The sequence below is a fragment of the Cucurbita pepo genome, chromosome LG08 (assembly GCF_002806865.2).
Source record: "Cucurbita pepo subsp. pepo cultivar mu-cu-16 chromosome LG08, ASM280686v2, whole genome shotgun sequence".
NCBI classification, from domain to species: domain Eukaryota; kingdom Viridiplantae; phylum Streptophyta; class Magnoliopsida; order Cucurbitales; family Cucurbitaceae; genus Cucurbita; species Cucurbita pepo.
Window position 1 is genome coordinate 2,924,438 of NC_036645.1, and position 27,716 is coordinate 2,952,153.

A 27,716-nucleotide genomic window follows, 5' to 3' on the forward strand; every position below is an offset into this window, starting at 1 on the left:
CGAGTTAGGTTGAATTAAATATGTTCATACTGGTCGAGTTTGGTCAAGTTGTCCCAACGAGAAAAAAGTTAAAATCCAACCTAACTCGAATGAATTTTAAAAACAAAATCTAACCCTCGTGGTTCGTGTTTGTTCGAGTCATTGAGTCATATGAACGATCCCACATCGGTTGGAGAGAGGATAAATCATTTCTTACAAGGGCCGGAAAACCTCTCTCATTTGGGTGAGTTTTTAAAATTGTGATGGTGATTTTAATACGTAACGAGCCAAAGGAGACAATATCAGTTAGCGGTAGGCTTGGGCTGTTACAAATGGTATCAAAGTCAGACATTGATCGGTGTGCCAACGAGGACGTTAGACCTTCCTAGGAGGTGGATTGTGAGATCCCAAACCGTGAGGTTGACGACGATACGTAACGAGCCAAAGCGGTGGACTTGAACTTTTACACAACCTAAGCTAATAAATAATAGTAATCTTTTGAAAAAAAAAAATTATAATTTTTTTTTCAATTCTCACCGTAATTTTAAGATCACGTTTAAATATACTCTTAGTTCAAAAATACGACAAACGAGAATGTGAGCATTTGACCAATTGATTAAGAATATTATGTTTCGATTAAGCCGAGAGGTTAGGTTGATTTTGAACGTATTAAACTATATATCTATATATATATATATATATATATATATATATATAATAAATTAATTACTTAAATGAAATAATTTATAATCAATCAATTTATTTATATTTATTGAAATTAATTTATTAAATAATCTATCATTATAAACCAATCATGAAAATATTAATTCATTTCATTAATATAGTTAATCAATTAACTATAAATATTATTAATTACGGTAAGGATAATAATTATAATTAATTACTCATAAAATAAATATTAATTACGATTTTTTAAATAATAAATTATTATTTAATTTTTTTTTTTTTTTTTTTTTACTTTTTTTTAATAGTTTATTAAAATTAAATAAAATTTATAAGATTCAATATCTTGTATTTATATGATCTACTATCATGAGGAAAATATTGACATAGGTTTATTTTATCTATATTTAATTATAATTGATACGATATTAATATAATTATTGTACTAATTATTTACCCTTAAAATTTATATACTTTTATTAAATACTTTTATTTAAAAATAATTATCTATTACTAAATAAATTTAAAAAAAAACCTAAAATTTAAGGCATATTTTTACCTAATAAAAATAAGTTAACCTAAATCAATTAATGTAATAAAATAGTTAAAAACTTATTTAAAATCAATTAATANTTTTTTTTTTTTTTTTTTTTTTTTTTTTTTTGTCAAATAACTAATAATGTTTGAATTTCGTTATTATAATTTAATAAAACCTCTAACATTTAAAACTATAGTTAGACGTTTTATCTAACTATAAAAATAAAGTTTTAAATTTTAAAATAATATATATATTATTTTTTTAAAAAATTAATAGGGACATTTTGTAATTTATTTTTTTTTTTTTTTAATAATTTAACATTTTGAGTTTTTTTTTATCCAAAATGGACAAAATCAACCCGATCGCCAGCGCAGCAGCAGAGCGAGGCGCAGTGACCCGGCTGCAGAGAGGGAAGAGCGAGAGAGCGAGAGAGCGAGAGAGCGAGAGAGCGAGAGAGAAAAGTGACGGGGGATCACCGATCGGTGGCAGTAACGATGGCGGCGAGTTATGATTTTGGAGAGGAAGAGTTTCAGGCATGTTGTGGAAGCTCCAAATTCGCCAGAGAAATGGTTTCCGTTTCCCCTTTTTTCTCCTTGGAACAAGCTGTAGATGCAGCTAGACGCATCTGGTTTAATCAGGTCTTCGTTTCTTTTACCTTCTTTAATTTCTCTGTATCATTGATTTTCAGTGACCAGAGGCTGAAATTTGATGTTCGTTTTTGAAAGGTCGATGTGAATGGTTGGCTGGAAGCATTCTCTGCTCATCCACAGATTGGTCAAGCCTCCAAATCATCCAATCAGACGAGTGCTCAGTTAAGATCCTATCGATGATAGATTCTTACTTCTCTTTTTTCGTCAAAATTGAATTGATTCAATCACTTTTAAGTTCTGGTCGCATATAGTTATTTGAACAGAACTAGGAATAAATTATATTCTATCAATCGCTTTACAGTGGATGCAATTGAATTCTGGAACGTAAAACTTGATTTTAAGGTATCCAAGCAGAACTTGGTTTTAATTTTATGATTTTCTCCTATTTGTTGGCTTCTAGTTTTGTGTTTATCAATGTATTTCCAGATGATATTTGAACTGTCCGACTCTACAGTGTGTTTCATTGTTATCTACACCACATTCGCTTAGAACTCCTACGCGTTAATTTTGATTTATTTTATTTTTTCACTTTTAATCTCTCCATTGTTCTAACTGTAGTACTAAATAGTATTGACTGCGATGATCTTCACCGATTTGTCAGTTCTCAGGTTGTTTCGAAAGACTGATTTCATTTTCTTTTGTTATGTGTGAATTGTGATCGACTCATCCGAGGATAAAACGTGATCATATTTATCTGTAATTATATAGATAACTGAAAGTTAGCGATAAAAAGGAACTGGTAGACTTTCACGCGCCCTCTTCATTATAGGTTTCATTACTTGTCGATTCGTACTTGCCAATTTCGATAGCATTGCTCATATAACTTTGTATGTTCTTGCAACTTGTATGCTTGAATTGAAATTTTAAATGAATTTTTTCATAGATGGAGTAAGGGAGAGCAGTCAACTGCACTGGCAACTGCTACTGGTTCTAGCTTACAGGTTAGTATCTGGGGTTTGTTTTAATTGTATTAAATTTCCTAATATCGTTCAAAATCGATTTTAACGAGCACAAAGGTTCTTTTGGGAGTGGGGTCTGGGGAGGAGCGAAGGGGGACGGGTTTGTGGGTGGTGATTTACTGTTAATGACTTCCAAGGTGTTGATGGCCTTTGCAGGAGCTAGCTGAATGGAATATTCAGTACCAGAAAAAGTTTGGATTTATATTTCTTATTTGTGCATCTGGAAGGAGCACCGACAAAATACTTGCAGAATTAAAGGTAGATCCTGATCTTTTCTAAAATATCTTTCTATATAGTGATCACGCGAACCATTATGTGAAGATGTTCAGATAGAGGATTACCATATTTTTTGGTTTTTGTTCTATCATTGGCATATTTTTTCTTCAAAGTCGAGTGCAAATTTCGATACGATAGAAACCTTTATCGTCCTTATCGAGAGCTTCTATACTTTATTGAAACCTATCTCATCGATGAGAAGCTGCATCGTATTGAATTGCTATGTTGGTTACTTCTGCTTATGATTTATTTGTGAGCCATTGCTTAGAAATCAACTATAACTGGTTTTGTTGTTGATTTGTTCTAAAACCCCACAAAACCCCCCTTCAACTAGTTAAATATGTTGTCTTCATCTGAGTTATGAGCAATTTTCCCTGTTGCAGAAACGGTATTCAAATAGACCCATAATTGAGTTTGAGATTGCTGCTCAAGAGCAAATGAAAATAACAGAACTGCGTCTTGCAAAGCTTTTCTCGACGAAACAAAACGTCTCTTCAACAAAGGAGAGCTATCCTCCTGCTTTTGCACGAAAAGTAGAAGGTAATCTTAGTTATGAATATGACAAAAGAACTTGCAAAGAGTAATTTATCTGTTTCGTATTATTATGTGCATATCTTCATGGAAATTCATCTCAAACTTTCACGCTTGCGCTTATATCTATTCTCATTGAACAGTAAATTTATTGGTGTTAGACGAACATGACTCTCCACAATGGTATGATATTGTCCTGTTAAGAATGAGAAATAGAAATAGAATTGGGATCGAAAGTATGATCTTCATTCATGTTTACCACGTTTAAATAGGATACAAACTATCAACTAATACCTAAAAATAGAAAAAATATATATCTAACTAAATCTGGTAAATAAATAAAATATACGGTAAATCTAACCATAAATTGAAGAATATTAAGATATAATATCTAGGATATATTCCATAAATAATATATCTCAACACTCCCCCTCAAGTTGGAGAGTGTATGTTAATCACGTCCAACTTGTCTTTAACTTGTCTTTACGGTAGGTCAATAACACCCAAGTTGTCTTTCACTCTTGTCTTCTCAGTAATGAAAATATCCGTAAAAAAAATAGACCGCCTTTGATTGGTTTGCATTTTTAGACTTTCAAGAAATTATTGAATTTTCAAGAAAGATGCAAGACTCAGAAATAGACCGCAATGATTGACTCGAGGATTGGTAACTTGTCCCATTTAATTTGATTTGGAACAAGTGAATATCCTCCCTGATCACTTCTCGGTCCATGCATAAATGCTTTAGAAATAGACTGCAATGATTGACTCGAGGATTGATAACTTGTCCATTTAATTTGATTTGGAACAAGTGAATATCCTCCCTGATCACTTGTTGGTCCATGCATAAATGCTTTAGTGGATAATGACACCAAGATCGGTGCTTTGGATCACTTGAGAGGCTGTGAAAGAAAATACGAACATCTTGAATTTGTCACCTTAGAGCTTGGTGAGAAATTTGAAGATGCTTATAACGTATTCTTGATATTGGATGATTGACGATGGTAAAGACTTCACTGATTGGTTAGGGTTTGGCTTTAGGTAATACTCCCCTTGGACTCAGAGTCCAAGGGGGTATTAGGAATACCACGATCGGCACCGATCTTGATATTAGGAATATCAAGATCGGTGCTCTGATACCATGTTAAGAATGAGAAATAGTAATAGAATTGGGATCGAAAGTATGATCTTCATTCATGTTTACCACGTTTAAATAGGATACAAACTATCAACTAATACCTAAAAATAGAAAAAATATATATCTAACTAAATCTGGTAAATAAATAAAATATACTATAAATCTAACCATAAATTGAAGAATATTAAGATATAATATCTAGGATATATTCCATAAATAATATATCTCAACATGTCCACATAGAGTTTTGCTTTGGGCTTCCCTAAAAGGCCTCAAATCAATGGAGATAGTATTCTTTGATTATAAACCCATGATCATTACCTAAATTAGCCGGATGTGGGACTTTCATCCAACACCTCCCCTCGAACAAAATACGCCTCCCCTTCATCGAGCTCCTTTTTCTTTTGGAGTCTTAGTCATTTTTTACTATGCCTTTGAGGCGGGAGGCTTGTCTCCTTTTTCTTTTGGAGTCCTTTGTTCGACATTTGAGGATTCTATTGACATGCCTAAGTTTAGGGCATGACTCTGATACCACGTTAGACGAACACGACTCTCCACGGTATGATATTGTCCACATAGAGCATAAGCTCTCATGCCTTTGCTTTGGACTTCCCCAAAAGGCCTCAAACCAATGGAGATAGTATTCTTTGATTATAAACCCATGATCATTACCTAAATTAGCCGGATGTAGGACTTTCATCTAACACCTCCCCTCGAACAAAGTACGCCTCCCCTTCATCGAGGCTCGGCTCCTTTTTCTTTTGGAGTCTTAGTCATTTTTTACTATGCCTTCGAGACGGGAGGCTCGACTCCTTTTTCTTTTGGAGTCCTTTGTTCGACATTTGAGGATTCTATTGACATGGCTAAGTTTAAGGCATGGCTCTGATACCACGTTAGACGAACACGACTCTCCACAATAGTATGATATTGTCCACTTTGAGAATAAGCTCTCATGGCTTTGCTTTGGGCTTCCCGAAAGGCCTCAAACCAATGGAGATAGTATTTTTTTATTATAAACCCATGATCATTCCCTAAATTAGCCGGATGTGGGACTTTCATCCAAGCGAAATATAATGTTAAACATAAATTAGTTTTCTTGCATAATTTTATATTAAGAGTGCATAAGGCAAAGAGATGAATGGATTAAGAACACAGCTTCTCTAAAAATGAATGCTAAAACTAACACATTCTTCTATGAGGAAATTTTTTTTTCTTGCTAGTAAGAACTATTGATATTAAACTTCTTAATTCTTTGCATTCCAAGAATCAACTGTTCATCTTGATCTTTTTAAGTGGTTTACTTTAACTGAACCAATTTCAACTGCTAAGCTAGATGGATGAATATGGCATAATCCTTTTTGTAATAGATTGATTGAGATGTCCTAGTAACAATTTCTCTTTTGTTCATCTTCAAACTCTAGAAGATCGTGTGAGCATTATCGGAGGGCATCTAAGTACTGTGTCTGGAGCTTCAACTGGAAAAACATTACAAACTTTAACCCGAACTCGACCACCAATTACAACCCACGTGTTGGATGTCGCACGAGGATCTCCAGCTGCAGGTATTGACGTTCGTTTGGAAAGGTGGATAGGTACTCAACCACGCCCCTTATTCGGTGAGGTCGATGTTGGTGGCTGGGCACTCGAAGGGTCTTCAGCAACAGATAAAGATGGCAGAAGTGGCCAATTGTTGAGCATGGTTGAAGCTATAAACCCAGGAATATACAGAATAAGCTTCAACACAGGTAAGTATTTCCCAGCTGGGTTCTTCCCGTACGTTTCTATCGTGTTCGAAATCAGGGAATCCCAGAAGCTGGAACACTTCCATGTCCCTCTCCTGCTTTCACCATTCTCATTTTCCACCTATCGTGGAAGCTAGTAGTTCACTGTTCATATGACTGCATTTCTGTCATGCATCTTGATGTCCTTCGGATTCTGGCAAGGGTTGAATAAAGCAACGTCGACCGATACTAAACGATGTTGAATGTATCGAATGCTGTATTACATGGAAAAACTCTGCAAATTACCTCATAAATATGAAGAGATCGTCGACAGGGACCCGAACTTAAATCTATCTATAGTGTATAAAACTAGTAGCAGTTTCAGTTTTTGATTAAAAGATGGGCCTTGGTTGGAAAAATGTCTGTTAATTCTGTCTGTAAATTTCATAAAACCAAACTGATTGCCTAATAATTTGGAGCTTTGCTAGAAGGGTTTGCCAATCTAGAGTTCGTCTCCTATTTTATTTTTCTATTTTTATATGTATTTATATACTTTGAAAGAATGATTATTAAAATTTTAATGGATAATTTTTATTTTTAAATAATTTATATTAAAAAATGTAAAACGACAAGCAAAAATGTAATACAATATATATTTTTTTTTTTTCTGTTCGAGTTTATAATCAAGGAATAATTTGGTTTGAGGCCTCTTGGAGAAGTCCAGAGTAAAGGCTTTTTGGGGAAGTCCAAAATAAACCCATTTGGTTTGAGGCCTCTTGGAGAAGTCAAAAGTAAAGTTATAAGAGTTTATGAGACCTCTTAGGGAAGTCCAAAGTAAAGCCACGAGAGCTTATGCTCAAAGTAGACAATATCATTGTAGAGATCAGTGATTCCTAATATGCTATCATGCTCTAAACTTAATCATGTCAATAAAATCCTCAAATGTCGAACAAAGTATTGTGAGCCTCGAAGGCATAAAATCCTCAAATGTCGAACAAAGTATTGTGAGCCTCGAAGGCATAGTAAAAAATGACTAAGACTCCAAAAGAAAAATGAGTCAAGCTTCATTAAGGGCAGGTGTACTTTGTTTGAGGGGAGGTGTTGAATGAAAGTCTCACGTCGGCTAATTTAGAGAATGATCATGGGTTTATAATCAAGGAAAATACTTTCTCTATTGGTTTGAGGCATTTTGGGAAGCCCAAAGCAAAGTCACGAGAGCTTATACTCAAAGTAGACAATATCGTATCGATGTCCGTGATTCCTAACTGCAATGCCCTCTAACGATTATAAATGGGATCTAAAGATTGCCATTCAATATTCATATTTTTAAATTTTTTTAATTATTTTCTAGTATTAAAAAAATAAAAAATAAAAAAAGCACGTTTTCACTTAAGAGTAGGACAAATGAAATTAGGAAGACCACAAATTTGAGGGTATTAAATAAGTGGGCTTCAATTGAACCACAAATTCTTTCCTAAAATTCATGCTTATTCTACAATTGTCCATATAAAAACCATGCAAATAAACTATAAATATCACCAAAACTTAGGTTTAATCATTAACCATTCAAATCACTTCAAAGAAACTAGCTTCCATTTTTTTTACTCCAACAAAAAAAAAAAAAAAAAAATTAAAAAATGCAAGCCGTCAAGGAAAAACTCCACGACATGAGCGTCCTGCGCAAGGCCAAGGCCGAGGCAAAGGCCGAAGAGAAGGTAAACACGTAAATCCGTTCATGTTCGTATCGCATTTGAAAATGAGTTTGACAGTTTTTCACCGTCAAGAAAGAAATTGCTTAAGTAATTTTATAATTGTGTTTGATATTAGGAGACATGTAGGTTTCGAATCTCTATCTGTTGCGGCTCGGCTCATTGAATACTTTTTTTCCTCATCTAACTCTTCGTCCACCTAGAACCAAACAACAATCGATCACTAGCTTAATGTGAGATTACATATTGGTGGAAGTGGGGAACGGAATATTATTTATAAGGGTGTGGAAACCTCTTTCTAGTATAAGCATTTGAAAAACTGTAATGATACGGGCCAAAACGGACAAATTGGCTAGTGGTGGACTTCGACTGTTACAAATGGTATTAGAGCCAGACACCGAGCAGATATACCAATGAAGACATTGAGGGATTGTGAGATCTCATATCAATTGGAATGGAGAACGAAACATGAATTACAAATAATTACGTTTAGCTCAGCTCAAACTACTCGGTTTCACACTCTTTAGCTCAAATCTAAGAAATATTTTAAAAAGTCGAAATTTGACATAGAAACGAGACGTTTTATTAAGAAAAAAATGAAACTCGTGATATAAAAACCGTGTACGATTTTGAAAAACGAGAAATAGACGGTGAAATCGAGACGGAAATTTAGGGTTTATATGAAATGGTTGAATTGTAGGTTGAGAAGGAGCTAGCAAAGGCAAGAGTGGAGGTGGCTCATGAGGTAAGACTAGCAAAAGAGGCTGAAGCTGAAATGGATCTTCATGTGGCTAGAGCTGGAATGATTGCTGAGAATGAAATGGCTATGTATGCTAATAATCCTCCCACTTCCTTTGTACCTTCCGACGCCGCCGCCGCCGCCGCCGCCGCCAACATTTCCATGGCTTCCGGCTTGACTATGGACGGAACCCCCTGCACCATCTACATGGCCGGAACTCCTGCCTCTAAGAAGTTACTGTAGTTAAATTTTCTTACTCTCAAAAACTAATAATTTTTATTATTTACTGTTTTTGTTTCATTTGTTTTTCCTTCAAAGTTTTACCACATCTTGGGATGTCGTGTAATATTATATACAAATTCAAAATATCATAGTAATTATTCAAAGTTTATTTACGAGTCTCATTTTATCAGTTAGAATCCACTTCGAAAGAAAGAGAGATTCTTCGTTTACACGGGATTTAAATTAAATATTATGTTGTAGATTGTATATTGTAATATTAAAATTTAAATTTTTAGAAATTAGATTCATATAATATATAGTGAGTTACAGATCGAGTTCGAAAATGTCAAATCTTTGATATACATGATTGAATTGCGAAAACTTCTTGATAGGTATCTACACCTGAACTCTTTCTAGTTGCTCTGGAACAATTAGGAGATTCTCTAGAAGAAATATGGGGTTCTGCTTCTGGTGGCAACATGCTATGGGGTGGCGGTCCCGCTTATGGGGTCAAATCAATACGTTCGAAGAAAGATTAGAATATCAATCTCAATCCCATGTTGTAGGATAAAGAGAAGCTGTGAGAGTAACCCTACCTGCATTGGACTTCTTTCACTCTTTTCGTCTCCCGTAAACAAATGAGTTGTCTGCCTTGCTTGGCTCTTCCTTCCTCTAAGGGGTTGTTGTGTAACAAGTGCATAAGGATGTTCGAGCGTCTTCGCTCCTGAACCTCTCCCTTCATTCAAATCAAGGAAAAGAGCAGAGATCTTTCTTCCTTTAGTGGCTGAGAAAGAACAGACAGACCAATCCCTGAACGTAGTCCCCAACCTTCAGTCCTTCTGATTCCGAAAAGGAACTACTTCTTTCAATCCCGGCGGCCCGACACTACTTCTCAAAACCACGCTAGCTGTTCAGCTTCTAGAACTACGCTAAATAGAAGGGAAAGCCCGGGAGACAGCGTCATGCTCAACAAAGTAAAAAATAAAGCCAATTGATTTCTATATATATATATTTATTTATTTGTTTATGAAATAGGTCGATTTATTATGCTTTTTTTAAGATTTTTTTAATAAAAATTATATTGAAAAATAAAAGAATAATTTTTTTTTTGGAGATATAAAAACTAAAAATGATTACCTAAACATGTTTTCTCTTCTAAGTTATTAAAATGAAATTCTATTTTTCTTTTAGGAATTATATAAATCTAAAAATCAAATATTTATTACCAAATTTAAATATTATTAATTTTTAAACATGTATATTTACGCGTTAATAACTAAAATATCGAATATTTACGAGTCACCGCACATTCCCTAACCTTTTTTTCCCAATAAGATGCTCTCCACCGGAGTTTCCACCGCCCCATCCGTCCACCGGCAGCTGTTCTTCATTCCCCGACATGTTCAACGGCATATTCAAGAACTGACCCACCTGACGGGTCCCTGCCGCCGCCGCCGCCGCCACCTCCACCGTCGTCCAACGGCAGCCTCTCATAACTAACATTGGTAAACGACGAAGCGATGACAATTACCGGTCCGTACGCAATCAGAGAGCCAACAACCTTCCCTCCGATAACCTGCCCTTGCCCTCCGGCGAGAAAGATACTCAAACTCGTCACCCCCGGCAGAGCAGGCGGCGGCAAAAACAAACCCCACAAAGATAATTGTGAATGTTTAATTAATCCACTAGTGTGAAAGTTATATTATTTATAATCAAATAAATTAGGAAATAGTAATAAATGGAAATAACAATAAATGGAAATATACCTATGTAAATATTAGATATTTGCCTTATAATAAAATATCAAATATAATATATACGGTAAACTATAATTTAGTACTAAATATCCTTAACAATAATATCTCAAACCTGCAATTATAGATCAAATTTAATGAAATTCAATTAACATAATTTGTAATAAATTAAAAAAATTAAAATTAACCTAATCATTAATTTATAAAATTTTGAGTTTAACAAACCTGTCATAGAGTGTGATAACGGCGCTACCGGTCGCAGGTTGCCGCAAGTTAACATTAGTGACGGTGCCAGTACCGCTCAGGATACAGATGCCACGTTGGCATTTCCGAGCATACGTGGCGATCGAGTCAAACACATTGCAACCAGTGTTGACTTCCAAGACGTGGGCTTGAAGGGTGTTAACGCTTTCTCTGGTAATAATAACCGGTGGCTTCGGTTTATTTTTCGAACCGGGCGGTCGGCCTCTCGGGCGGCGGCCCATAATATCTCCGCCGGAGTTGGGTTGTTGAGCGTTGTTGTGGTCTTCATCACCGTCGTGGAACTGGCCGTAACCTTCGTCGGCATCCAGCCGCCGCTGCAGGTGGTTAACAAAGTGAGAAGCAAAGCCCAAGTCTAAGCCAGACATGAAGAGATTAAAAAAAAAAAAATAAATAAATAATAAATAATAATAATAATAAATATAGGAGAAATATATATATATATATATATATATATATATATATATATATATATATAATATAATGTATGGGAATGGTAGCTTAGGTTGTCTTAAAGGTGATTAGACCCACAAGTGCTTTTTCTTAATATTCTTTTTTTAAAAAATTATAATATAAATCCATTATGACAATGAAGGGATAATTTCTTTAAATTAATAAATATATTTAATTATAGGTATAATTTTTAATCTTAATTTAATAATATTAGATATTATTCGTCGTATAAAGTATATTTTCCTTATTTTTAAGACAAAAATATTAAAGATGGAATCCTAAGCAGACGGTCATTGATAAGCCACTAGAAGAAGGTGAGGATGACATCATCATGTTCAGTGCTCTAACGCCCATACAGAATATGGACCGAAACATTTCTCTTAGGATGAAATTGACTGTTTTATGGTATTAGCAGCACCTTCTATGAGAAATTCCAGTCACTCAGTACCATATTCATGTTTCAGTTTTTTGGAAGTTAATTAGTGGCCCTTAATCGAGCTAAGTTTTGACAACGTGTCTTGACACAAGAGCCTTCAATCTAAATGGAGCGCCAGAGAATTGCCAACTATCTCTACTAGCGATAAGCTGTTGAAAGTTAGCCCACATAGTTATTTTAGCTGGGTCGGTAAAGAACTAATTAGTTGCACATATAAGTATTTACTCGTAGAAGTAATTCAAAATAAGTAGGTTACATGATCGGGATGCAGGAAAATATTAAGGAAATTCTATATACCGGTCTAAATCCGGTTCGAACTCAGAATCACTTTGATTTGCGTAGCATTTGTTTCAATTTCAATTAATCAAATGGGCCCAAATGAGTTCGTACAAAGCCCGGCCCATTAAAGGATTAACGTGGACTCAAGGCCCATAATATTTCGGCCCAATACATTTTTTTTAATATATCTAACCGTATTTCAGTTTCAATCTTTAATTAAAAAAAATTAATGAATTTTTTTATTTAAATATGACGTAATAATAATATAAATCAAATCAACAACTCAAAATATTTTAAATTAAAAATTTGAATTTCTAATATTTGGACGGATGATTTATATTTAAATTATTGAACTACAACTATTACTGGTAGCTTATAAAAAAAAAAAAAAAAATTAAATTAAATTGAAAATTCAAACTCGATCCATTGCTTATTCCGCCTGCCTCCGGAAACGCAAACAAAGCTGTTGAAAATTATGCATGGCTTTTATCGCCTCCTTTGTATTCTCCACCCCCTCCAAACAATATCGCCTCCCATTTAAATAATTAAATAAAATTTTATTTTTATTTTATTTTATTTTTAATAGATTCTCAAGTTTTGTTCAAAATATTTTAAATTTGGTTTAAAATGTATTTTAATTTTAAGTATATTTAATAAATGACTAAATTTCAATTTTAATTTAAAAATTAAAAATTAAAAATTTATTTAAAAGCTTGTCATTTAAGTTAAATTTAAATTTAATATTAATTAATTTATAAGATACTTTTTAAAATATAATAATAATAATAATAATTTGTTAAAAAGAATATACTCTTTTTTTTCAAAACTTTCCTATAAACCTCATTTCTCATTCCGAGCCTTTTCTCTCCCTTTCAAATGGAAACGTACGACTTTTTCATCTCTCCTGATCTCCTCCGCCGTCTCCTCCGCCGTCTCCTCCTCCCGACTTGATCTTCATGGCTGCCACACAACAACAACAACAACCCAACTCCTCCTCCTCCTCCTCCTCTCTCCGCCGTTCCCTGTCAGACTCCAACACGCGCCGCCGCCAACGCCGCCGTGGCAGCATCTCCACAGCCTCCTTCTCCTCAAAATCCTCCTGGTCCTCAAAGCTAGCCAAACTCCTAGCCCGTCTCAACCTCTTCTCCCGGAACTCCGACTTGACGGAAGAAACCCTCCAAGCCCATAACGAACGAATCGACGACCTCGATAAAACCCCCCTTAAATCCAGCCCTTATTACCGCGGCCTCACTGACTCCTCCCTCGCCATCAATTACCACCATGGCCCACTCACCACCACCCACGTCACCACCACTGGTCCCCACCACTACGCCAGCTCAACAACCACGGCCCAAACTCAAACCTCTCTCTCATACGCCGTCGTTTCAAAACTCAAGGAGTGGGCCCCATGCCTTATAGGAAAACCCAATACGAAGCCGCCAGCTCATAATCAACACGAAACTCCAATGACGACAACAGTTGTGGGTAAAACGACGTCGTTGGTTGCTTCGTCGTCTCCGGAGAAGATTGAGAGGTGGGCGACGGAGAAGGAAGAGAAGCTGTTGAGGGAGAGATTAGTAATGTACGGGCGGAGAGAGGGAGGGAGTGGAGTGGGGGTAGACGGCGGAGGAGAGGCGGCGGAGAAGGAGAGGTACACGTGGGGGGATAAATACAGGCCAAAAGTGCTGGAGGATTTTATATGCAATCGGAAAACGGCGTGTGAGTTGAAGAAAGTGGTGGAGGAGAAGGGATGTGGGCATTATATATTCGAAGGACCGCCGGGAGTTGGGAAAAGGACGATGATTCAAGCTATGCTCAGACAGGCTTTCGGCGAACAAGCAATGGAGGTGTATTGTCAGTATGCCTTAATTAATCTCTTATCTTATTATATCATTTCCTTATCATAAAAATGCATAATATATATATATATATATATATATATAATCTTATTATAGAAGACTAGGTGTGACATTAAAATTTTATTTTTAAAAATTTTATTTTATTTTTTATATGAAACTATTATTCAATTTATTGATCCGAATCGTCAAAATAAATTGAAAATTTTGTGAAGATGAAAACTAAAATAGGAGGTGAGGGTATGAATGAGAAAGGCTTCCTCGTCGACGTCACTGTCCTACATAGATGTGGTCTAGTGTTGTTATGATAAATTGTAAAAATTTGATGGTGATGTGTAGAAATATACTTACACGGTGATATTGTTCGAGGGCTCTAAAGAAAGGAGTCGAGCCTCGATTAAGGGGAGGCTATTCGAGAGCTCCATAAGCTTTAGAGGAAGCTTATAGTGTACTTTGTTCGAGGGGAGGATTGTTGAGAATTATTGGAAGTGAGTCCCGTTTATAAGTGAGAAATATTATCTCCTGCGTAAGCCCAAAACAAAGCCACGAGAGCTTATACTCAGAGTGAACAATATCAAAAGTATTGTTTTTTAGTTTGGCTCGAGTTCTATGATTCTATTTTATTGAATTATTTGAAATAATTAAAATTAAAAATTAAAATTTTATAAGTTAGGAAATTCTCAAGATAGGGGTATAATTGGAATTAACTCATTTTTCTATTATTGTCTTATATTTATAGTTTTCCTTTTATGTTTTAAATATGGAATTTAGCTTACTTTTTTTTTTTTTATTATTATTATTCTTTTGTTTCTCCACAGGTCAAGGAAGTTGATAGAGTTTTTGCCTTGAAGGTTGGGTTTTATTTTCCCTTTTATGTGTATATATTTATTTATTTATTTATATTTTCTTTGGTTGTATTACAAGTTTGCCCCTTAAGGATCATGCAATTACAAACTCTGCCTCTATATTTTAAAAATGTTTTTTTAAACTTAAATAATATATATTGTTTTACTTTGCATTTAATTAAACTTGGTATAAAAATAAGAATGGATTTAATGACGTGGAGGGGTGTTGGTTAAATGAGTTGAAGCTGTGTGACGTGGCAGAGTGAAATGGTGGGGAGCATTGAAGTAAAGGTGAAGGAATCATCCCACTGTGTGGAAGTCAATCTCTCACAAACCAAAGGCTTTGAGAAACAAGTCATTGACCAGCTCATCAAAGAAACTCAATCCCCTTTGCCATGTAATCATGCCAGATGTCGAGGTACTACATACATACGTTAATTATTAACTAATTAATCGTATTTTTTTTATCTAAAATATTTCGACCATATAGTAAAAAATTTCAATTTAAACATAGTGCAGCTGGTTAAAACAGAGTCTAAATTTAAAAAAAAAAAAAACGTCAATAGTCAATGTATTAATATTTGTCTTTTTATGATAGGTTATCTGACGTTCAAGTTTTAATTTTTCGTGTTTGATTCTTAATGTTTTATTAAAAAAATTATGAATGTGTGTGATAGAGGGGAACGGAGCATTTCTTATAATGGTATAAAAACATTTCTCTAGTAGACACATTTTAAAAAAACTGCGTGGTTAACGATTATATGTAAAAGGCCAAAGCGGACAATATATGCTAGTGGTGGGCTTGAGTTGTTATAAATAGTATCAAAGCTAGACATCGAGCGGTGTGCCAATAAGGACGTTGGTCCCTAAGGGGGTGGATTGAATTGTGAGATCCCACATTGATTGGAGAGAGGAACGAAACATTTCTTATAACGGTGTAAAAACCTCTCTCTAGTAGACACATTTAAAAAAAAATTGTGAGACTAACGATGATACGTAAAGGGCCAAAGCGGACAATATATGCTAGTGGTTGACTTGAGTTGTTATAAATGGTATCAGAGCTAGACATCGAGCTGTGTGGCAGTGAGGATGTTGGTCCTCAAGGGGGGTGGACTGGACTATGAGATTCCACATCAGTCAGAGAGAGGAACGAAACATTTCTTATAATGGTGTGGAAATCTTTCCTTAGCAGACGCGTTTTAAAACCATGTGACTAACGATGATACGTAACGGGCTAAAGTGGACAATATCTATTAGCGATAGACTTGGGCTGTTACATGATGGGTCGTAAGTTTAACTATCAACCTAAACATAGCTCGAGAATGTCTATTGTCGACTATTTTATTTGGAGGCTAATAGAACGACCGAACATAGCTCAACGAGGCGTAATATGCTAGTTACAATATTTATAATGCATGGTTGTAGGGATATTGTTATGTGAAGCAGATCAGCTATCAAATGAAACCCTAATGTACGTAAAATGGGCAATTGAGAGGAACAAAGGGTGCAGCAAAATCTTCTTCTGTTGCTCTGATGTCTCTAAGCTTCTTCTTCTTAGCTCTTTCTGCACTCACGTTCATCTCTCCCCACCTTCAAAGCAAGAGGTCACATTTTTTTCCTTTTTATTTATTTATTATTATTATTTTATTTTAAACAATTAGAAAAAAAAAAATACATTTTTTATTCTCGAGTTTTTCTATTTGGTCACTATATTTCAAAATATTTCTTAATTTCGAGTTAATTTTATATTTGATCTCTAATTTTCAAAATATTTCATTTTTACTTTCGAGTTTTGAATTTAGTTTCTATTTGGTCCACATATTTCATAATTTTACACGTACACCTTAAAATTTTAAATTATATTAATTCTTTTAAATTAATTAATTATCACTATCATAAATAATTAAAAATTATGTAAATAATAATAAAAACTTATGGGCAAAAATATAAAATCTCAAAATTTTAGGATTCAAAAGTAAGAAGGTAACGTTAAATTCAAGAATATGGATAAAAATGTAATATTTTGAAATTTATGGACTAAATAGAAACTATACTCAAAACTTTATTTATTTTTTATTTTTTTAACTTTTTAAAAAAAAAACTAATATGTATTACAAAGATCAACATGTTTTTTTTTACCATAAATTCATAAAAAAAAAAAAGTATATATATATATATATATATATATATATATATATAATCTTATTATAGAAGACTAGGTGTGACATTAAAATTTTATTTTTAAAAATTTTATTTTATTTTTTATATGAAACTATTATTCAATTTATTGATCCGAATCGTCAAAATAAATTGAAAATTTTGTGAAGATGAAAACTAAAATAGGAGGTGAGGGTATGAATGAGAAAGGCTTCCTCGTCGACGTCACTGTCCTACATAGATGTGGTCTAGTGTTGTTATGATAAATTGTAAAAATTTGATGGTGATGTGTAGAAATATACTTACACGGTGATATTGTTCGAGGGCTCTAAAGAAAGGAGTCGAGCCTCGATTAAGGGGAGGCTATTCGAGAGCTCCATAAGCTTTAGAGGAAGCTTATAGTGTACTTTGTTCGAGGGGAGGATTGTTGAGAATTATTGGAAGTGAGTCCCGTTTATAAGTGAGAAATATTATCTCCTGCGTAAGCCCAAAACAAAGCCACGAGAGCTTATACTCAGAGTGAACAATATCAAAAGTATTGTTTTTTAGTTTGGCTCGAGTTCTATGATTCTATTTTATTGAATTATTTGAAATAATTAAAATTAAAAATTAAAATTTTATAAGTTAGGAAATTCTCAAGATAGGGGTATAATTGGAATTAACTCATTTTTCTATTATTGTCTTATATTTATAGTTTTCCTTTTATGTTTTAAATATGGAATTTAGCTTACTTTTTTTTTTTTTATTATTATTATTCTTTTGTTTCTCCACAGGTCAAGGAAGTTGATAGAGTTTTTGCCTTGAAGGTTGGGTTTTATTTTCCCTTTTATGTGTATATATTTATTTATTTATTTATATTTTCTTTGGTTGTATTACAAGTTTGCCCCTTAAGGATCATGCAATTACAAACTCTGCCTCTATATTTTAAAAATGTTTTTTTAAACTTAAATAATATATATTGTTTTACTTTGCATTTAATTAAACTTGGTATAAAAATAAGAATGGATTTAATGACGTGGAGGGGTGTTGGTTAAATGAGTTGAAGCTGTGTGACGTGGCAGAGTGAAATGGTGGGGAGCATTGAAGTAAAGGTGAAGGAATCATCCCACTGTGTGGAAGTCAATCTCTCACAAACCAAAGGCTTTGAGAAACAAGTCATTGACCAGCTCATCAAAGAAACTCAATCCCCTTTGCCATGTAATCATGCCAGATGTCGAGGTACTACATACATACGTTAATTATTAACTAATTAATCGTATTTTTTTTATCTAAAATATTTCGACCATATAGTAAAAAATTTCAATTTAAACATAGTGCAGCTGGTTAAAACAGAGTCTAAATTTAAAAAAAAAAAAAACGTCAATAGTCAATGTATTAATATTTGTCTTTTTATGATAGGTTATCTGACGTTCAAGTTTTAATTTTTCGTGTTTGATTCTTAATGTTTTATTAAAAAAATTATGAATGTGTGTGATAGAGGGGAACGGAGCATTTCTTATAATGGTATAAAAACATTTCTCTAGTAGACACATTTTAAAAAAACTGCGTGGTTAACGATTATATGTAAAAGGCCAAAGCGGACAATATATGCTAGTGGTGGGCTTGAGTTGTTATAAATAGTATCAAAGCTAGACATCGAGCGGTGTGCCAATAAGGACGTTGGTCCCTAAGGGGGTGGATTGAATTGTGAGATCCCACATTGATTGGAGAGAGGAACGAAACATTTCTTATAACGGTGTAAAAACCTCTCTCTAGTAGACACATTTAAAAAAAAATTGTGAGACTAACGATGATACGTAAAGGGCCAAAGCGGACAATATATGCTAGTGGTTGACTTGAGTTGTTATAAATGGTATCAGAGCTAGACATCGAGCTGTGTGGCAGTGAGGATGTTGGTCCTCAAGGGGGGTGGACTGGACTATGAGATTCCACATCAGTCAGAGAGAGGAACGAAACATTTCTTATAATGGTGTGGAAATCTTTCCTTAGCAGACGCGTTTTAAAACCATGTGACTAACGATGATACGTAACGGGCTAAAGTGGACAATATCTATTAGCGATAGACTTGGGCTGTTACATGATGGGTCGTAAGTTTAACTATCAACCTAAACATAGCTCGAGAATGTCTATTGTCGACTATTTTATTTGGAGGCTAATAGAACGACCGAACATAGCTCAACGAGGCGTAATATGCTAGTTACAATATTTATAATGCATGGTTGTAGGGATATTGTTATGTGAAGCAGATCAGCTATCAAATGAAACCCTAATGTACGTAAAATGGGCAATTGAGAGGAACAAAGGGTGCAGCAAAATCTTCTTCTGTTGCTCTGATGTCTCTAAGCTTCTTCTTCTTAGCTCTTTCTGCACTCACGTTCATCTCTCCCCACCTTCAAAGCAAGAGGTCACATTTTTTTCCTTTTTATTTATTTATTATTATTATTTTATTTTAAACAATTAGAAAAAAAAAAATACATTTTTTATTCTCGAGTTTTTCTATTTGGTCACTATATTTCAAAATATTTCTTAATTTCGAGTTAATTTTATATTTGATCTCTAATTTTCAAAATATTTCATTTTTACTTTCGAGTTTTGAATTTAGTTTCTATTTGGTCCACATATTTCATAATTTTACACGTACACCTTAAAATTTTAAATTATATTAATTCTTTTAAATTAATTAATTATCACTATCATAAATAATTAAAAATTATGTAAATAATAATAAAAACTTATGGGCAAAAATATAAAATCTCAAAATTTTAGGATTCAAAAGTAAGAAGGTAACGTTAAATTCAAGAATATGGATAAAAATGTAATATTTTGAAATTTATGGACTAAATAGAAACTATACTCAAAACTTTATTTATTTTTTATTTTTTTAACTTTTTAAAAAAAAAACTAATATGTATTACAAAGATCAACATGTTTTTTTTTACCATAAATTCATNATAGTGTACTTTGTTCGAGGGGAGGATTGTTGAGAATTATTGGAAGTGAGTCCCGTTTATAAGTGAGAAATATTATCTCCTGCGTAAGCCCAAAACAAAGCCACGAGAGCTTATACTCAGAGTGAACAATATCAAAAGTATTGTTTTTTAGTTTGGCTCGAGTTCTATGATTCTATTTTATTGAATTATTTGAAATAATTAAAATTAAAAATTAAAATTTTATAAGTTAGGAAATTCTCAAGATAGGGGTATAATTGGAATTAACTCATTTTTCTATTATTGTCTTATATTTATAGTTTTCCTTTTATGTTTTAAATATGGAATTTAGCTTACTTTTTTTTTTTTTATTATTATTATTCTTTTGTTTCTCCACAGGTCAAGGAAGTTGATAGAGTTTTTGCCTTGAAGGTTGGGTTTTATTTTCCCTTTTATGTGTATATATTTATTTATTTATTTATATTTTCTTTGGTTGTATTACAAGTTTGCCCCTTAAGGATCATGCAATTACAAACTCTGCCTCTATATTTTAAAAATGTTTTTTTAAACTTAAATAATATATATTGTTTTACTTTGCATTTAATTAAACTTGGTATAAAAATAAGAATGGATTTAATGACGTGGAGGGGTGTTGGTTAAATGAGTTGAAGCTGTGTGACGTGGCAGAGTGAAATGGTGGGGAGCATTGAAGTAAAGGTGAAGGAATCATCCCACTGTGTGGAAGTCAATCTCTCACAAACCAAAGGCTTTGAGAAACAAGTCATTGACCAGCTCATCAAAGAAACTCAATCCCCTTTGCCATGTAATCATGCCAGATGTCGAGGTACTACATACATACGTTAATTATTAACTAATTAATCGTATTTTTTTTATCTAAAATATTTCGACCATATAGTAAAAAATTTCAATTTAAACATAGTGCAGCTGGTTAAAACAGAGTCTAAATTTAAAAAAAAAAAAAACGTCAATAGTCAATGTATTAATATTTGTCTTTTTATGATAGGTTATCTGACGTTCAAGTTTTAATTTTTCGTGTTTGATTCTTAATGTTTTATTAAAAAAATTATGAATGTGTGTGATAGAGGGGAACGGAGCATTTCTTATAATGGTATAAAAACATTTCTCTAGTAGACACATTTTAAAAAAACTGCGTGGTTAACGATTATATGTAAAAGGCCAAAGCGGACAATATATGCTAGTGGTGGGCTTGAGTTGTTATAAATAGTATCAAAGCTAGACATCGAGCGGTGTGCCAATAAGGACGTTGGTCCCTAAGGGGGTGGATTGAATTGTGAGATCCCACATTGATTGGAGAGAGGAACGAAACATTTCTTATAACGGTGTAAAAACCTCTCTCTAGTAGACACATTTAAAAAAAAATTGTGAGACTAACGATGATACGTAAAGGGCCAAAGCGGACAATATATGCTAGTGGTTGACTTGAGTTGTTATAAATGGTATCAGAGCTAGACATCGAGCTGTGTGGCAGTGAGGATGTTGGTCCTCAAGGGGGGTGGACTGGACTATGAGATTCCACATCAGTCAGAGAGAGGAACGAAACATTTCTTATAATGGTGTGGAAATCTTTCCTTAGCAGACGCGTTTTAAAACCATGTGACTAACGATGATACGTAACGGGCTAAAGTGGACAATATCTATTAGCGATAGACTTGGGCTGTTACATGATGGGTCGTAAGTTTAACTATCAACCTAAACATAGCTCGAGAATGTCTATTGTCGACTATTTTATTTGGAGGCTAATAGAACGACCGAACATAGCTCAACGAGGCGTAATATGCTAGTTACAATATTTATAATGCATGGTTGTAGGGATATTGTTATGTGAAGCAGATCAGCTATCAAATGAAACCCTAATGTACGTAAAATGGGCAATTGAGAGGAACAAAGGGTGCAGCAAAATCTTCTTCTGTTGCTCTGATGTCTCTAAGCTTCTTCTTCTTAGCTCTTTCTGCACTCACGTTCATCTCTCCCCACCTTCAAAGCAAGAGGTCACATTTTTTTCCTTTTTATTTATTTATTATTATTATTTTATTTTAAACAATTAGAAAAAAAAAAATACATTTTTTATTCTCGAGTTTTTCTATTTGGTCACTATATTTCAAAATATTTCTTAATTTCGAGTTAATTTTATATTTGATCTCTAATTTTCAAAATATTTCATTTTTACTTTCGAGTTTTGAATTTAGTTTCTATTTGGTCCACATATTTCATAATTTTACACGTACACCTTAAAATTTTAAATTATATTAATTCTTTTAAATTAATTAATTATCACTATCATAAATAATTAAAAATTATGTAAATAATAATAAAAACTTATGGGCAAAAATATAAAATCTCAAAATTTTAGGATTCAAAAGTAAGAAGGTAACGTTAAATTCAAGAATATGGATAAAAATGTAATATTTTGAAATTTATGGACTAAATAGAAACTATACTCAAAACTTTATTTATTTTTTATTTTTTTAACTTTTTAAAAAAAAAACTAATATGTATTACAAAGATCAACATGTTTTTTTTTACCATAAATTCATAAAAAAAAAAAAGTATATATATATATATATATATATATATATATATATATTTATTTATTTATTTATTTATTTATTTTGTAAATAAATAATTGATTTTTAGATAGTGGAAGTTCTGGAATACATAGCAAAACAACAAGAATTCGACTTGTCGCGTCGAATGGCAGAGAGAATCGCCGACAATTCCAAGAACAACCTCCGACAAGCCATTCGATCTTTGGAGGCTTCGTGGAAAAAAAGGTTAGGAATTTATTTTTAATTTTTTAAATTATTATTATTATTATTATTATTATTTAATAATAAATTGAGGTTTTGATGAAGAAATTAATTATTAATTTGCAGTCGATTGTTTGAAGAAGATGAGAATAAATTGTTGACGGGTTGGGAAGATGATATTGCAGATGTTGCTAAGAAGATCGTCGAGGAGCAAAGCCCAAAACAGTAATTTTACATCTCTCACCATTATTCAAATATTATTTTTCATTAAAAGATTTTAGAATTTCTACCAAAATTAAAAATTAAAAACCATTCTTTAGGTTTGGTTGATAACTATTTTATTANGTATAAAAATAAGAATGGATTTAATGACGTGGAGGGGTGTTGGTTAAATGAGTTGAAGCTGTGTGACGTGGCAGAGTGAAATGGTGGGGAGCATTGAAGTAAAGGTGAAGGAATCATCCCACTGTGTGGAAGTCAATCTCTCACAAACCAAAGGCTTTGAGAAACAAGTCATTGACCAGCTCATCAAAGAAACTCAATCCCCTTTGCCATGTAATCATGCCAGATGTCGAGGTACTACATACATACGTTAATTATTAACTAATTAATCGTATTTTTTTTATCTAAAATATTTCGACCATATAGTAAAAAATTTCAATTTAAACATAGTGCAGCTGGTTAAAACAGAGTCTAAATTTAAAAAAAAAAAAAACGTCAATAGTCAATGTATTAATATTTGTCTTTTTATGATAGGTTATCTGACGTTCAAGTTTTAATTTTTCGTGTTTGATTCTTAATGTTTTATTAAAAAAATTATGAATGTGTGTGATAGAGGGGAACGGAGCATTTCTTATAATGGTATAAAAACATTTCTCTAGTAGACACATTTTAAAAAAACTGCGTGGTTAACGATTATATGTAAAAGGCCAAAGCGGACAATATATGCTAGTGGTGGGCTTGAGTTGTTATAAATAGTATCAAAGCTAGACATCGAGCGGTGTGCCAATAAGGACGTTGGTCCCTAAGGGGGTGGATTGAATTGTGAGATCCCACATTGATTGGAGAGAGGAACGAAACATTTCTTATAACGGTGTAAAAACCTCTCTCTAGTAGACACATTTAAAAAAAAATTGTGAGACTAACGATGATACGTAAAGGGCCAAAGCGGACAATATATGCTAGTGGTTGACTTGAGTTGTTATAAATGGTATCAGAGCTAGACATCGAGCTGTGTGGCAGTGAGGATGTTGGTCCTCAAGGGGGGTGGACTGGACTATGAGATTCCACATCAGTCAGAGAGAGGAACGAAACATTTCTTATAATGGTGTGGAAATCTTTCCTTAGCAGACGCGTTTTAAAACCATGTGACTAACGATGATACGTAACGGGCTAAAGTGGACAATATCTATTAGCGATAGACTTGGGCTGTTACATGATGGGTCGTAAGTTTAACTATCAACCTAAACATAGCTCGAGAATGTCTATTGTCGACTATTTTATTTGGAGGCTAATAGAACGACCGAACATAGCTCAACGAGGCGTAATATGCTAGTTACAATATTTATAATGCATGGTTGTAGGGATATTGTTATGTGAAGCAGATCAGCTATCAAATGAAACCCTAATGTACGTAAAATGGGCAATTGAGAGGAACAAAGGGTGCAGCAAAATCTTCTTCTGTTGCTCTGATGTCTCTAAGCTTCTTCTTCTTAGCTCTTTCTGCACTCACGTTCATCTCTCCCCACCTTCAAAGCAAGAGGTCACATTTTTTTCCTTTTTATTTATTTATTATTATTATTTTATTTTAAACAATTAGAAAAAAAAAAATACATTTTTTATTCTCGAGTTTTTCTATTTGGTCACTATATTTCAAAATATTTCTTAATTTCGAGTTAATTTTATATTTGATCTCTAATTTTCAAAATATTTCATTTTTACTTTCGAGTTTTGAATTTAGTTTCTATTTGGTCCACATATTTCATAATTTTACACGTACACCTTAAAATTTTAAATTATATTAATTCTTTTAAATTAATTAATTATCACTATCATAAATAATTAAAAATTATGTAAATAATAATAAAAACTTATGGGCAAAAATATAAAATCTCAAAATTTTAGGATTCAAAAGTAAGAAGGTAACGTTAAATTCAAGAATATGGATAAAAATGTAATATTTTGAAATTTATGGACTAAATAGAAACTATACTCAAAACTTTATTTATTTTTTATTTTTTTAACTTTTTAAAAAAAAAACTAATATGTATTACAAAGATCAACATGTTTTTTTTTACCATAAATTCATAAAAAAAAAAAAGTATATATATATATATATATATATATATATATATATATTTATTTATTTATTTATTTATTTATTTTGTAAATAAATAATTGATTTTTAGATAGTGGAAGTTCTGGAATACATAGCAAAACAACAAGAATTCGACTTGTCGCGTCGAATGGCAGAGAGAATCGCCGACAATTCCAAGAACAACCTCCGACAAGCCATTCGATCTTTGGAGGCTTCGTGGAAAAAAAGGTTAGGAATTTATTTTTAATTTTTTAAATTATTATTATTATTATTATTATTATTTAATAATAAATTGAGGTTTTGATGAAGAAATTAATTATTAATTTGCAGTCGATTGTTTGAAGAAGATGAGAATAAATTGTTGACGGGTTGGGAAGATGATATTGCAGATGTTGCTAAGAAGATCGTCGAGGAGCAAAGCCCAAAACAGTAATTTTACATCTCTCACCATTATTCAAATATTATTTTTCATTAAAAGATTTTAGAATTTCTACCAAAATTAAAAATTAAAAACCATTCTTTAGGTTTGGTTGATAACTATTTTATTATTTTTTCTATATATATATATATATATATATATATATATATATATATATATCTTAAATATTTGAATTATTTACCAAATTCTAAAAATAATTTTTTTTAAAAAAATTATTTATTAGTTTTTAAATGTAAAACAATAAAAGTAAGTGAAAATGGTATTTATGGGAATAATTTAAAAAGAAAAAAGAAAAAAGAACCCATATAATTATCAACCACAGTCTTAATTTTCAAATTTTTGTTTGGTTTTTAAAAATATTTTTAATTAAGGGGTGTTAATTAAAAATAAAAAATAAACTCTACAATAATAATAATAATAATAATTATTTTTAATTTTTCTTTTTCTAATTCTAACAAATATAAAAATAAATAAAATTTAAAATTTTCTTAGAAGCAAAGTTTATTTGTTGGTGCAGGCTGTATATTGTTCGTGGAAAGCTAAAAAAGCTTATTGAATACGATGTCTCCCCCAATTTCATTTTTAAGGTAAATTCTTATTTATTTTTCCCATTTTTTTTAAATTATTAAATAAACAAATAATTATTTTATTGAGATTTCTTTTTCTAGTTCATAATGAATGTATGTACGTACAGACTCTAGTAGACGAATTAAAGAAGTTCTTGGACGAAGAATTACAGCGTCGAGTCGAAAGTTTCTATGCCGATTATAACGTAATTTTTCTTTCTTTTTTTCATTTTATTATAAATTAAAATATATAATAATAATAATAATAATAATAATAATAATAATAATAATGTGGATATTAATTTGAATTTCAGAAAATGGAGGAAAAACCATTTGTCACTGAAAAAGGCTATGGGGAAGAAGCAGTGATCAAAGAGCTGCATGATCCTATGAGAAAGAACGTTAACCACTTCTTGAAGATTGAAGGTAAATTATAATTAACCTACAAAATAAATAACAACTTTTTTAAGGTAAATTTAATATATATATATATATTAAAGCATAAAATTGATTTTTAATCAAGTTTTATATTTAAAATTTTATGTGTGGAAAAAATGTATTTTTTATTCTCTTTTTAAAAATTAAATTTATTTGCTTATTATTTCTGGAGTAAAAAATTATTAATATTTTAAAGAATTTTAAAAGGTTGTCTGAAAAAAATATTAATAAAAAAAAAATTATATATCTATATATTTCAAAATTTCTTAATTTTTTTTATTTAATAGTTTAAAATTATAATTTATTACTAAATTCTTAATTTTCTTATACAGAATTCATAGCGAAGTTCATGAGCTGCTATAAGGGAGAAGCAAATAAGAAAAATTATTTGCCGACATGAAAATAAATAAATAAATAAATAGTCTCAATATAATGAAAGCTTGGTGTTTGGGGGAAAAGACGCTTTTAGCCTTCCCCTTGGTTATACAGATCATATTATTGTTTAATATATTTATACACAAACTTATAAAATATTACATGTAATATTATTTGGATTTTATTAATTATATTTTTATTTTAGCCATTTTCTTATTTATTAATAGTTTTAGCCAACTTTTAAAATCCTAATTAATCATAATAAATATAATAAATAAAATTAGAGTCATTTCATCAGTTAAAATAGAATAAATAAAAAAATTAAAAAAAAAATTAAAGATATTTTTTAAAGTTTGGATAGTTTTTTAGATTTTATTTTTTATAATTTAACTGAAATTTAAATGAAAATAATGGAAAAAAATTTATAACCACAAATTAAAAAAAATTAAAAAAATTAATTTGACAACTACCAATGAGTTGGAGTCATGTTGGTTTGGTGCATGTCCATGAATGCACATGTTCTTTGTTCCACTTTAAACAACCAAGCCAACTGTCAATAACTACAAAATAATAATAAATAAATTAAATAAAAATTAAATAAATTGATTAAATCCTTTTTACTATATGGTTGGATTTAATATATTTACTGTAAAAATAATTTTGGAAAAAAAAACAATTAAT

General features: G+C 32.0%; 5 protein-coding genes and 1 long non-coding RNA gene across 7 annotated transcripts; 5 read left to right on the top strand and 1 right to left on the bottom strand.

The window, feature by feature from the left end:
- Positions 1–1,594: 1,594 nt before the first annotated feature.
- On the top strand, positions 1,595–6,978 carry LOC111800698 (uric acid degradation bifunctional protein TTL). Of its 2 annotated transcripts, none has more exons than XM_023684508.1 (6): positions 1,595–1,839; positions 1,927–2,012; positions 2,735–2,792; positions 2,967–3,068; positions 3,470–3,626; positions 6,174–6,978. In XM_023684508.1, exons 1-6 carry the CDS (start codon positions 1,696–1,698, stop codon positions 6,629–6,631), a joined length of 1,005 nt encoding a protein of 334 aa, XP_023540276.1. In that variant the 5' UTR covers positions 1,595–1,695; the 3' UTR covers positions 6,632–6,978. The 2 variants fall into 2 exon arrangements, with proteins under 2 accessions (XP_023540276.1, XP_023540278.1); XM_023684510.1 differs by having other exon boundaries at positions 6,177–6,978.
- A 1,158-nt stretch (positions 6,979–8,136) lies between these two features.
- On the top strand, positions 8,137–9,241 carry LOC111799624 (late embryogenesis abundant protein 6-like). Its single transcript, XM_023683043.1, has 2 exons — positions 8,137–8,188; positions 8,883–9,241. The coding sequence occupies exons 1-2, from the start codon at positions 8,141–8,143 to the stop codon at positions 9,162–9,164; spliced, it is 330 nt and encodes a 109-aa protein (XP_023538811.1). The 5' UTR covers positions 8,137–8,140; the 3' UTR covers positions 9,165–9,241.
- Positions 9,242–10,530: 1,289 nt separating this feature from the next.
- LOC111801107 (AT-hook motif nuclear-localized protein 23-like) lies at positions 10,531–11,526 on the bottom strand. Its single transcript, XM_023685089.1, has 2 exons — positions 11,121–11,526; positions 10,531–10,814 (listed from the first exon to the last, which is right to left on the bottom strand). The coding sequence occupies exons 1-2, from the start codon at positions 11,524–11,526 to the stop codon at positions 10,531–10,533; spliced, it is 690 nt and encodes a 229-aa protein (XP_023540857.1).
- A 1,699-nt stretch (positions 11,527–13,225) lies between these two features.
- LOC111800075 lies at positions 13,226–17,447 on the top strand. Its single transcript, XM_023683657.1, has 5 exons — positions 13,226–14,173; positions 15,001–15,033; positions 15,289–15,445; positions 16,453–16,631; positions 17,355–17,447. Exons 1-5 carry the CDS (start codon positions 13,283–13,285, stop codon positions 17,445–17,447), a joined length of 1,353 nt encoding a protein of 450 aa, XP_023539425.1. The 5' UTR covers positions 13,226–13,282.
- A 496-nt stretch (positions 17,448–17,943) lies between these two features.
- Positions 17,944–19,582, top strand: LOC111800745. Its single transcript, XR_002816013.1, has 3 exons — positions 17,944–17,990; positions 18,246–18,402; positions 19,410–19,582. It is a non-coding gene; the product is annotated as an uncharacterized LOC111800745 (long non-coding RNA).
- Positions 19,583–20,502: 920 nt separating this feature from the next.
- On the top strand, positions 20,503–27,131 carry LOC111800076 (replication factor C subunit 3-like). The gene is made up of 13 exons (XM_023683658.1): positions 20,503–20,543; positions 20,799–20,955; positions 21,963–22,141; positions 22,788–22,924; positions 23,027–23,125; positions 23,304–23,476; positions 24,484–24,662; positions 25,309–25,445; positions 25,548–25,646; positions 26,174–26,243; positions 26,351–26,428; positions 26,537–26,648; positions 26,993–27,131. Exons 2-13 carry the CDS (start codon positions 20,805–20,807, stop codon positions 27,058–27,060), a joined length of 1,482 nt encoding a protein of 493 aa, XP_023539426.1. The 5' UTR covers positions 20,503–20,543; positions 20,799–20,804; the 3' UTR covers positions 27,061–27,131.
- The last annotated feature ends 585 nt before the right edge of the window (positions 27,132–27,716 follow it).